The sequence below is a fragment of the Nematolebias whitei genome, chromosome 12, assembly GCF_014905685.2.
Source record: "Nematolebias whitei isolate Nwh7 chromosome 12, NemWhi1, whole genome shotgun sequence".
In the NCBI taxonomy this organism is placed as follows: Eukaryota; Metazoa; Chordata; class Actinopteri; order Cyprinodontiformes; family Rivulidae; genus Nematolebias; species Nematolebias whitei.
Genome location: NC_056509.1, coordinates 46,943,385 through 46,955,338, shown reverse-complemented (window position 1 = coordinate 46,955,338; position 11,954 = coordinate 46,943,385). Strand labels below are relative to the sequence as shown.

Sequence of the window (11,954 nt, the reverse complement as noted above, 5' to 3'; positions counted from 1 at the left end):
GGATGGATGATGGATGGATGATGGATGGATGGATGGATGGATTGATGAATGGATGGATGATGATGGATGGATGGATGATGGATGGATGGATGGATGGATGGATGATGGATGGATAATGGATGGATGGATGATGGATGGATGATGGATGATGGATGGATGGATGATGATGGATGGATGATGATGGATGGATGCCAACACACACGTTTGTAGCAGCAGTAACGACTTTCTGACATACTGAAGAAAACAAATACATTTAAAATGTAGCTTATAGAACTCCAAGTTATCTAATTAATAATGAAACAACGTGTTTTGAATGTTTGTGCTGTTAAACATCAGTAACTACTTTTCATGTTTCTGGTTGAATCTTCAGACTTTGTTAACGTTCCTCTTCAGATGTGCAGCCTCTGGACCTCACCACGGGACGTTTGATGACGTGGTGTGCAGGTTTGCTTCAACCATCGAAGAGAACCGGAAATAATTACGTTGACGCAACACCGAAGCCTTTTTATGCTCGAGTTATTCAATGTTTGGAGGCGTTTGATTTAACAAACGAAATGTTCTGGTACAAGTCCTGAAACGGAGTGAAAAAGTCCAAAAAAGATTCGAAAAGTCTGGAAAACTGTCAGTCGAGACTGGTTTTAAAGAACCAAGGAAAGTCTGGATCAGGGGGAGGGAGATCGGATGAAGTGTTTAATCAGGAGTTTAATTTGTGTAAGATCATTAAATTAAGTGAAATGCTGAACACACGGGTTATTTTGGGTGGTTTGGACTGCAGCTGAACCCTGATGGTAAATCCGTTGAGCTTCCTGTTTTCATGGCTGACTTGCTGTGAATCTGTGGCCCAAGTCTGAACATTTCCAGTTTACGGTTTTCAAAACACGCTCACGAAAACCTCCTACTTAAGACACGTCAGTAATAAAATGTACGAAGACGTAAGAACAGTTCACTTATAAAAGAAGGAGGAGAAATATCTGAGCAAGAACAATTGTGTAATGAGGAAAAACCTGTTAACAACGTAAGCACCAAATAAAACAGGGAATATTGTTTAAAACTCTATTTTTAGTGTTTCGTGTATAAAACGGAGGTTTTGGTGCGAACAGTGTCTTTCCCAGCCGTCTCTGCACTCTACGTATTACTTGTTCTGTATTTGTGGGGAATACTCGTCTCCCCCCGCCCCCGTGTGCTGTGGTGCATCTCGAGTCCTGCTCTCTTGTCCTTTGGGGTCTATATTCAGGAAGAACAATATTTTTATTCGCTGTTATGCCGATGACACTCAGATTTATTTTACTTTAAAAGTGGATGTCTCTGGCCTGCTGCTGTTTAACTGTTTACATGACGTCAAAACCTGCTGAACTCTGTTTTCTCCTCCGTGTGGCATCGCACTAAACTGCTACTGGTTGGCAGACATTTCTGAGGGACTTCCAGAAGGTCTGGCAACTTTTGTAATGGTTCTTAATTTACTTGTGTGAGTCACGGGGGGACGTGGTCCTGTTGCTTTATTTTTTTAACATGTTCCAACAAAATGTTTTAATAGTCACAGAGTTGTTGTTAGAGAGACCAGACTGAGATGGTGTGGACATGTCCAGGGGAGGGACAGTGGTTTGGACGGTCCAGAGGAGGGACAGTGGGTATATTGGTAGAAGGATGTTAGGAACGCAGCTGCCAGGAAAAAGACAAAGAAGAGATATATGGATGTGATTAGAGAGGACATAGAGGTAGTTGGAGGACAGAGGACACAGAGGACAGAGTGAAACAGAGGAGGACTTCCTCTGAAGAGGGAACTACCAAAGGTGGGAGAGAGGTAGGAGGAGAAGATGAAGAAGAAGATGAAAAATGACGAAGACAAAGACATATTGTTTAATGTTGACTTTCTATTGTGGAGTATATTTGAACAACTGCTCAGTCCAGTTCTTGCACGGAGTCAACTGGTTTGACTGGTACATCCATATGAGAACAGGTGTCTCTGCAGCGAGGAGATGTTTAATTAACAGGTTGTCTACCTGTCCTCCAGGTGAGGCCCTATAGCTCAGTGGTTAGAGCACTGGTCTCGTAAACCAGGGGTCGTGAGTTCAAACCTCACTGGGGCCTCATTTATTTTCCTTCTAAACAAACTGAAGTAAAAAGATCGACGTTCATACGCTCACTCTCTTCTGTTGACATGAATGGATCTGAGGACGTTCATGTTTGTGACAGAGTGAGACGTGACGGGCGCTTCACTGTGGTGGTCCCTGAAAAGGGAAGAAGAAGAAGAAGTCGTCCAGTTGTGTGCAGCTGTGTTTGGACCCCTGCACGGTCTCGCTCCTCCCCCGAGACAAACGTCTAAAGTTATAAACATTCATTAAAAACGGATCTGCTTCGTTTTATTTCTAAAGGGAACTCCAGCAGATTAAATCGGATCCGTGGAGGCAGCTGCTAAAATGAGTACGATGTAGGCGGAGCTGGACAACAAAATAATGTGCACGACCAACAATGCAATGTGCACGTGGAAATAGGCTGTGGTCAAAAATCAAATAAAACTGGTCTATTAAATGCCTGCTGGTCAACTGGTTACAACCGCTCAGCGTTCAGTGAGTGCGTGGAGTCACCACAGAGTTCCCAACAGTCCCAGTCCACTGATCTCGTCTTTGCATTGGGAAACCATTCCTGTTTGGCTGAATTAACCCCTGACCTCGTTCTTTTAAATCTGAAGCACGTCTCCTTCATTATCAAGACCAGTTTTTATCAGTTACATCAAATCACCAAACTAAATCTTACTTTCCTCCCAAAGAGCTCAACAAGCTTATTAATGGCTTCACCACCTCCAGACTGGTCTACTGCAACTCTCTGTTGGGTGGCCTGGAAAATCATCTCGTTGTTGCAGATTAGAATTCATTCACGTTCTTTTTAGCAGAAGGCACGTCGGTCCAGTTCTAGCTTGTTGTTATTTTGATTTTAAGATTATTTTAACGTTTTACATGGTTTGGACCAAACTGCTCGGCTGTTCTCCAAAGAGCTCTGAGGTCTTCCAGCCAGAGGCTCAAGAACAGCTGAGGTTGAAATAAATAGAGGGAGTTGAAGCTCAGCCCTGCTGGATCCACTGGATTCTTTATTTGTCCAGTAGAAAGGGCTGGGACCTCTTTTTACTGGAGCTTAACTGGTCTGCATGCTGCTGAAGTTCAGTTGTGAACTGTGGAAAGTTTTTAAATGTACAACCATTTTCAGTCAGATCATCTGGACAGTTTCTTTCTTTTTTTTTGTGCTGAAACGTTTCACCTTTTATCCAGAAGGCTTCATCAGTCAAGGAAACACAACAAAACTGATTCTTCCCCCAACAGCTTACTCCAAAGTGGAACAAACCAGTTGTGTTGGTGCTAAGATGGTCTCTTTGGCACGCCCCCTCCTCCGGAGCCGGCCCTCTTCCTCATTGACAGTTGTGTCAAACTGGTTCAAAACCAACAAAGTCCATGCTCAATAATCCAGGTATACAATCCAGCAATTTTCAGCCAGGTCATCTGAATAGTTTCTTTTGTGTGTGTGTGTGTGTGTGTGTGTGTGTGTGCTGAAACGTTTCACCTTCCATCCAGAAGGCTTCATTTGATGAAGCCTTCTGGATGGAAGGTGAAACGTTTCAGCATTAAAAAAAAAAGCCACTGTCCAGATGACCTGAATGAAAATTGTTGGATTGTATACCTGGATTATTGAGCGTGGACTTTGTTGGTTTTTAAATGTAGTTTGATTGTTGCTCAGACTCGAGATCTTGCTGAATCTACTTCACTGTTCTATAGTTTGTTAAAACTTTCTTTGATTTTGATTAAAATCCAGATTCAAGAAGAACTTTTGACAGTTTTCAAAGCCAAGGATGTTTCCACGTAATGAACCAACCCTGACAAGTTAGCATCACCGTCTTACACCCAGAAGACAACATCCATTAACTTTTACCAACGTCTCCCTTTTTGGGTCGTGGGGGTCACTGGTGCCCATGTCTGTCATCACTGTGCGAGAGGCGGGGGACACCCTGGACAGGTCTCCAGTCCATCACAGAGACACTAGGTTACGTAGATTCAAATGTGTTTTGTGTCCAACATGTTGGACATGCACAAAACACTGTGGGTTCTTTAAAACACTAATTATTTGCAAGAACACCCTTGAAATTTTATAAAAAAAACTTTTTTTTTTAATTGTTTCTTAACACCACAGAAGTAATTTAGCCAGATTTGGTTATGAAGTCTTCTACAAGTGCCACCACTAAGGATCATTCCTTGACTTTAGACCATCATGACCAGGATCTATTTGGTTCTGACAGAACCGGTCCAGGATGAACTGGGGTAGAGGTAGGGCAGCCGACTCGGGACCCAAACGTCGCAGTTCGACTCCCCGCCATGCCCACATGTCGTGGTTTCCTTTGAGCAAGACACCCAATCCCTAATTGCTCACTTACGCAGCTGCCCACTGCTCCACCTGGGTGTATCTCAGGAGTGCTGGGTTAAATGCAGAGAACTGATTCCATCATTGTATAAAAACATACACTGATGACAACACATAGCACTTATATATAAACTCCAGAAACCACCATCAGCTCTGGTTCCACTTACTCCACCACATCACTGTTGGTCATGTCCAGGAAGCGGCTGCTGATCCACTGGACCTGGAACCAGTCCCTGTAGCCGGTGTTGCCGCAGCACTGGAACTGGATCTGCAACAGGTCCAAAGTTCTCTTCAGGTAGCATCGTCCCGGCGTGTCTGTATCCTTATAAAAGTGCATGGCGTTCCTCAGGCCCAGGTACAGGGACTCCTCCAGCTGGCTGCGGATGCTGTAGCACAGGAGTGCCCCCGCCAGGACACAGGCGGTGAAGAAGAAGGTGCAGACGATGTACGGCATCATCACCAGCTTCCAGCGCAGGAACTTGTTCGTGTCTGCACAGTCCAGACAGATCTTACTGCCAAGGTAATTGATACCGCAGGCAGCCAGTCCCGTGGTGATGAGCATGTGTGGCACATAGAGGATCCCCTGCTCTGACATCACTTCCTGCCACTTCTGGATCTCCACTTTGAGGAAAATGCCCATGCCGAAGAGGATGGCTCCGGTCACTACAGAGATCCAGTTGAGCAGCCAGAGGACCTGAGCCAGCTTTTCTCTCTCAGCCTTGGTGAAGGTTACCTTACCGACTGCCATGCTGGCGCTCTTGGAGCATCCTACGTCCAGGAAGAGGCCGACATGGTCAAAATAAAGTTCCTTAAGCTGCAGTAGTCATCGCTGTCACAAGGTGCTGCTGGATGGTGAGCGTCTTCAGAGTTCTGTTCATGTCAAACTAAACGTCTAAATCTTTTCTCTTCTAGGAAATGATTTTAAAGGCTAACTTGGTATCAGGTCTTTGTTGTCGACTTGAGCTTTGTACTTAATCCAAAGTTTCAGTTTTAAGGCTTTTTTATTAGTCATAAAAATGTTGTTTCTTCATCACAAGTTATCCAAACGTTGCACAACTGAAGGCACCATTAAATAAGAAGTTTCAGACGTTGGTCTATTCGTGTCCTTGATCGTCAGCCTCGGAACTGTGCGAACAAATCTGCACGAATCAAGAGCGCTGGCTTGTACAGAGTGCAGCATCCTTTGTCTTCACATCCCAGATCCAGTCAGAACAAGTCCACGCTGAAATCCAGCCGCTCGTGTGTGTGACCCTGAACTACAGAACTCGTCCAGGAATAAGAAGCTGAGGCAAAGCTCTCGTATCTGGTCCACAGAGGTCCGACCCGCTCAGAGGTCCAGCTTCAGGAAGGCCTTCGTCTAAATGGAAGCAGCAAGATGAATGAGGAAGAGGAGCAGTCAACGCTGCCGGTGGGGAGTCATAAGGAGCTTAATGAGGTATTTTAGTCTGAAGACAGATCCAGTGTGCGTTCACTACAGAGAAGGAAAAAGGTTTCACTACACTGGTGCCGTCGTTCTGAAACATCGTTATCATAAAATAAACGAAGGACAACTTCAAACAAACGGTCACAGAAACATTTACTCGTGTGAAATAAAGACAAAGTTGTTCAACTTTAGATTTCAGCCTTTTACCTTCACTTTTGTTCATCAGCCTCCTCTGTTGGACCGGACCAGCAGAAGCTCCGCCACCGTTTCAGCCATAAAGCCAACGCTGCATTTCTGAAGCTCCTAACTTCCTGTCCCGCACTTTCTAATCTCCTTACAGCTAATCAGGTTTGCTGTAAGCTGCAGCGTCTCCAACCACTGACGGGATGCTCTGCAGGAAGATTCATTGGGGGCTAGCGGATATAAAATAAACCGTGGGGAGTGGTGGCGCAGAGGTTGGAGAAGGTGGGCCTGTGATCGGAAGATCGCCGGTTCAGCTCCCGGTACCGACAACATCAAAATGTGGGAGGTATAGGTGAAGCACGGGCCCTTGAGCAAGGCCTTTAACCCCCACCATCTGCTCCCCCGGGCGCCCTGGATGCAGCTCTGCTCCGCACAGAGGCTGTGGTAGCTCGGTGTCTGTGGTCGAGTCAGGAAGGACATCCGGCGTAAAAATAATCACCAAGTCTTCGTGCGACTTGAAGAAGAAGTTTCATTTCCTGTGAAAATGCAAAAAAAATCCAAAAAAGGTTTGGGGAACATTTTCACCATGCTCATGTGAATACATGTTTTTACATACATGATTCTATACATGTGGGAAAAAAACAAACTAAATTCATGTAGTCTAGGCCTAGAATCATCAAAATTATTCAAACTAAAATTAGACAGCATTTAGCCCAATCAATTTAATCTGTGTTGCCAAATTTACACAACCCACTTAAACCGTTGGCACATTAGAACTGCAGAACAGAGACCCTGCAATGGTCCGCGTTTGTTTCCTCAAACTTCAAACTGTGTCAGATAATGAACAATAGATTGTAAAACATTCAACACGTCTATGAGCATTCATTTTCTAATTGATCTCAAATTGTGGAATGAATTGATAAAACTGGGGAAACTGAATATTTTGGTTGCAAACAGCCGGTAGTACTGTGAGAGATTATTAGATATATATTTGTTCAGTATGTAATGTGTCCAAAGTGTTTGAATGTGATGAGTTTAGAAGATGATAGTTGAACAGGATCAGTTCTTTACCTGCTAATCGTTCAAAGAATTGAACATCATAAATTACAACATGGTGTCGGAAGTGGGATTTGAACCCACTCCTCAGTTTGAAAACAAGAACTAGGTCAGACTACATTAAAACACCGACAAATAAAAATGTTTGGAGACTCTAGTTAAAGTCAAACAGAATAGTGTTGTCCTACGATAGACATGAAGCGTTACTGGTGCGTTCTGTTCAGAAGTTTGAATTCCCGAGTCGAACAAGTCAAAGAGAGAGCCCCACAAAGTTGGAATTGCATCTTGGAAAGTGGACGGTTTCTCACAAAACCCAACCCTAAAATCCAGCATGACAGATTCAGGAATAAAAGGGTTGATAGCTACTAAACTTATTTCCACTTGATCATTGGGTCCGTTTCAGACACAGTCCAGCTGAAGCTCCGTCAGTGAAACGTTTCTGCAGTGTTGCATAAAATGGAGTCTAATGTGTTGCCATCAGATGGATTCGTGAGTGCAGCGCGTGAGCTGCTGGTTTTCTGACTTGCAGTTGGAATGTGGTTAATTTGAGGGTGGTGTCGTTGCCTGAACTGGGTTCCAGCTTCTGGGAACAAATGGAATGCAGCAGAACATCTTACCCAAGTCTTCAGTGGAAATCAAAGAGGGACAGGCTTGTCTTGTTAGTTTGTTTCCTCATTAGTAAAACATTTCTGCTTTCATTGCCAATCAGTAAACACATAATAACTATCCACAAGTCGCAAATCTTCTTTTTGTTGTCATCAGTAAACGCACCATTACTAAGCAGTCAAGTTGGTATGGAAGTTTGTTTTCCACCAGTTAGAGCTGAAATAATTAGCTCTAAATTAATTAAAGTAAGAAGTCCTTTTGTTTTCTATCCAAGCACTTAAATTTCCTTTTTTAAATTATTTTATTTCTCAGTTGTTTCCTTGTTTTATTCCAGAGTACTTAAAGTTAATTTTAACGACAATGTTCTCACTCAATCACAGAAATATTGGAGCGTACCTAAGATATAGGCACAAACATAAAGCTGGAAGGATAATGCAAAACTTAACTTCAATAAAAAAGAAATAAAAAAGCGGCATGAACGGAAATTGAATCTCAAGGTTAAAAGTTGAACCCTGACATTAAGTTTATAAATCCCAACGATGAATCTTTGCCCCGTCAGTGAAGCGAACAACCGTTACGAGAATGGAGACACTTCTGTCGACCATTCAGTCCATTCTGGATGGATGGATGATACTTTGTAGATAGATAAATGGATGGATGAATGGCTGAAATAGATTGTTGGATGATGGTTGGATGGTGGTTGGATGATGGTTGGATGCAGTAGATAAATAGCTGAACTCTTACTCACCTGTTGGCTCAGCTGCAGGTGTCAATCAAACACATTAAATGTAAAATAACAGGAGTTAACGGTTGAATTGTTGATGTTTCGTGTCAAACATTGCAGGAAGTTTTCATAATTTACAGACGTCTGTCTGCTGTTAGAAATAACTATTGTGTAGCTGAAGAAAAGTAATGCTTTTTAAACATGCATACAATAAAAACAGTTGTATTATTTAGACAACATGGTTGTTTATTTACTTAATCATTTGCTAAACATGTGACCAGTCTGAGTTGCCTGGTCTTCTGGCGCCCTCTAGTGGTCGCTAAGGGTAAATAAAACTCGTTTTAAAAACTGTCCATCAAATAGAAAACTGAAGAGACTCAGTTGTTCTGTTCTGTGAGGTTCTGTTCTGTGAAGTTCTGTTCTGTGAGGTTCTGTTCTGTGAGGTTCTGTTCTGTGAGGTTCTATTCTGTGAGGTTCTGTTCTGTGAGGTTCTGTTCAGTTGTGACTGGACTCGACTGCTTTGGTCTTTACAGAACTCTGCGTTGGGTTTTATTTCGAACTGAAGCTAACATGAATGGAATTAAACTCCAAATAGAACAATAGAACGGAACAGAATTTTATGAACATTTGTTGTTAAAAAAACATCAGTCACGTTTTAGCAGCATTTTTCTGTTCAGGAGTCATTAAAGTAAAAAATAAATAAATAAACTCATAAGGACTTTTGTAAACAGAATAAATAGGTTTTATATACAAACTATGACTGTGAAAACATTAAGTTCACAGTTTTTAATATATTTAGTGTTAAAACAGAGTTATTGCTCTTTGAACTTTATATATAATACGAAACAGATGATAAATACAGAATCATAAATTACAAACTGATCTTATTTAATTTGTTATATAGTGTTATATACAAAGCATGGTTAAATGATCAGCTTTTATTTTCTGTTTTTGTAGTTTTCCTTTGAATCTGCTATAAAATAGTTCTAAATGTTCTCGATATAAATTAGTGTTGTTTGAAATTTAGACTAATGTTAGTCATTAAATTTAAATTAAATTGATCAAATCAGGAGGCAACTTGACGAAAAATTGCCAATTTTCTTAATTTAAATGATAATTCCAAATAAATGTATAATTTTATAAATATAAAAACTGTACAAAATATAAAAATAATTTAGCTAAAAAAAAACAATTTAAATAAATCTTACTAGATTTTACGAGTATTTTATTTTGTAATAAAATAAAAAAAGTAAGTATTCTAAAATACATTCACACATATTAATATATTACCACTTTTTAAATTAAAATCTGATCAGTACTTCGACTGTGACGTCATAGTTCTTGTTTTCAAGGCTGGAAAAAATGCTTTTGTTCCAACTTATTATTGAGATAAAATCACTTGACGTCACGGCGGCGGGGGGAGTGTACCAGTCACTCCTAGCGCCTGTCAGTCATATAATGACGTCATGTATCTGGAGCGTTTCCGGTGCAGGAGGGCGGGGCATGCGTGTTCCTACGGGAGAAAGGCACAAATGCGTCAGTTCACGGTCAACAACAGTGTCTGGTTTCCGGGTTCTGGACTCATCCCTTCAAAATAAAAAACTAAAAATGTTCATATGTCCTGTTTTTTATTTTCTTTTATTATTATTTTTTTTAAACTGTTTCGATCTTCCTCTTTGTCTCTTTTCCAGGCAGCTGCCTTTCTAATATCCTTCTACCAATATACCCACTGTCCCTCCTCTGGACATTCATGCAACCTTTATTTCTACAGGTTAATCCCATTGAGCCTCGACGACTCATTTTCAAGAGAGACCTGATTTCAACAAAGAATGAAGACAACAATGGACAATTATAAAAGACATGTCCAAACCATCTCAGTGTGTCCTCTCTAACTTTATCTCCCAGTTGTTCAACCTGTACCTCTGATGATCTCATTCTTCTCCATCCTTGTCTCTCCTAAGGAGAACCTCAACATCTTCATTTCTGCCACTTCCAGTTCTTGCTCCTGTCTCCAAGTCTCTACAAACATAGAAAACTCCATCCATCCATCCATCCATTTTCTTTACCCGTTTATTCCATTTTGGGTCACGGGGGTCGCCGGTGCCCATGTCCAGCAATCACTGTGCGAGGGGCGGGGTACACCCTGGACGGGTCGCAAGTCCATCACAGGGCCACATAGAGACAAACGAGACAGACAACCATTCACTTTCTCACTCACATCTAGGGACAATTTAGAGTTACCAATTGGCCTAACATGCATGTTTTTGGTCTGTGGGAGGAAACCGGAGCACCCGGAGAAAACCCACGCATGCACGGAGAGAACATGCAAACTCCACCCAGAAGGCCCCTGGACCGGGGTTTGAACCAGGGACCTGCTCGCTGAGAGGCAGCAGCTCTACCAGTTGCGCCACCGTGCTGCCCCATAGAAAACTCAAGACAGGCATATTTTTATCCTATAAAAAGGAACTCGAGCAAATCTGTTGGGGAAAATGTAAAAATTCCTAACAAAACCCATGCAGAAAAACAGGAGCTATTGTATTATTATTATTATTATTTTTAATTTAAAATACGTGTGTCTGAACATTATTACTGAAATTTAATGAAAATGTCTGGAGTCTCATTACTTGTTTTTATTTTGAAATAGTCATTAAGATCAAAAGTGTCTGTGAGTATTAAATATTTTAGTTAAATAATATTTCTGTTTATTGGCGCTACATTTCGAGCACATGGGGTGGGGGCGGGGGGGCTGCGGCCGGTAAACACGACTGGTCTTTTATTGTGAAGGCCCTCTGACCGGAAGCAGAACGTGATGCGTTTGTCTTCTTTTCGCTGATCCGACCTGGATTCAGCCATATTCCCACTGCTCAACCGCACCGGCAGGCGCTTCAAACAGTCCAAAAACCGCCTGTAGTCCATCGGAGCGCTGCCTCCCGGTTCTGACAGACATTTTGGGTCCGACCGAGCCGGTTTCGGAGCTCCTTGGACCCGTCCCCGGACTGATACACCGAGCTGCCGACATGAAGCCGCGGCGGTCAGCCTGAGTCGACGCTCCTCCCGACGTCCCGATTTCTGAGAGGAAAGTCCAGATTGAGCGGATTAAAGCCGATGCGGAGCGCGGAAAGACACGGGCCTTCAGGCTGTTCGCAGCGACGGTAACCAGCGGAGACGCCCAGACTCACCGACATCCCGGCGGCTCAAAATGTCGGGAATGTTTTCGCGGAGCTAACGCGCTAGCTAGCTGCTCGTAGCGGACTGGGCAGGAAGCGGAGCCTCGGCGGCTGTCGGTCCGGGCCGGTGGTGGGAGCTGCGGGAGTCCGGGTCGCGTGTCCCGGGGCAGGATGTCGGCGCAGGAGCGGCTGAGGCGGCTGGAGGAGCTGCTGCTGGAGCAGAGGGAGGCTGGATGTCTGAGCGTGGAGGCGCTGCTCGACCTGCTGCTCTGCTTCTACACCGAGTGCACCAACTCCCCGCTGAAGAGGGAGAAGCACGTCACAGACTTCCTGGAGTGGGGTAAGAACCGGTCTTGTGCGAAATTCTGCTCCCCCGTGAAAATCTGTTCCC

General features: G+C 43.1%; 1 protein-coding gene and 1 non-coding gene across 4 annotated transcripts in view; both read left to right on the top strand.

The window, feature by feature from the left end:
* The first annotated feature begins 2,015 nt into the window (after positions 1-2,015).
* Positions 2,016-2,088, top strand: trnat-cgu. The gene has a single exon. It is a non-coding gene; the product is annotated as a tRNA-Thr (tRNA).
* Positions 2,089-11,233: 9,145 nt separating this feature from the next.
* The window catches only part of cdc42bpb (CDC42 binding protein kinase beta (DMPK-like)), a 47,506-nt gene continuing 46,785 nt past the window's right edge, over positions 11,234-11,954 (top strand). For all 3 annotated transcript variants that reach the window (XM_037685979.1, XM_037685978.1, XM_037685980.1), the window contains exon 1: positions 11,234-11,903. In XM_037685979.1, coding sequence (XP_037541907.1) covers positions 11,735-11,903 — 169 coding nt within the window. In that variant the 5' untranslated portion in view covers positions 11,234-11,734. The remainder of the gene's footprint in view (positions 11,904-11,954) is intronic.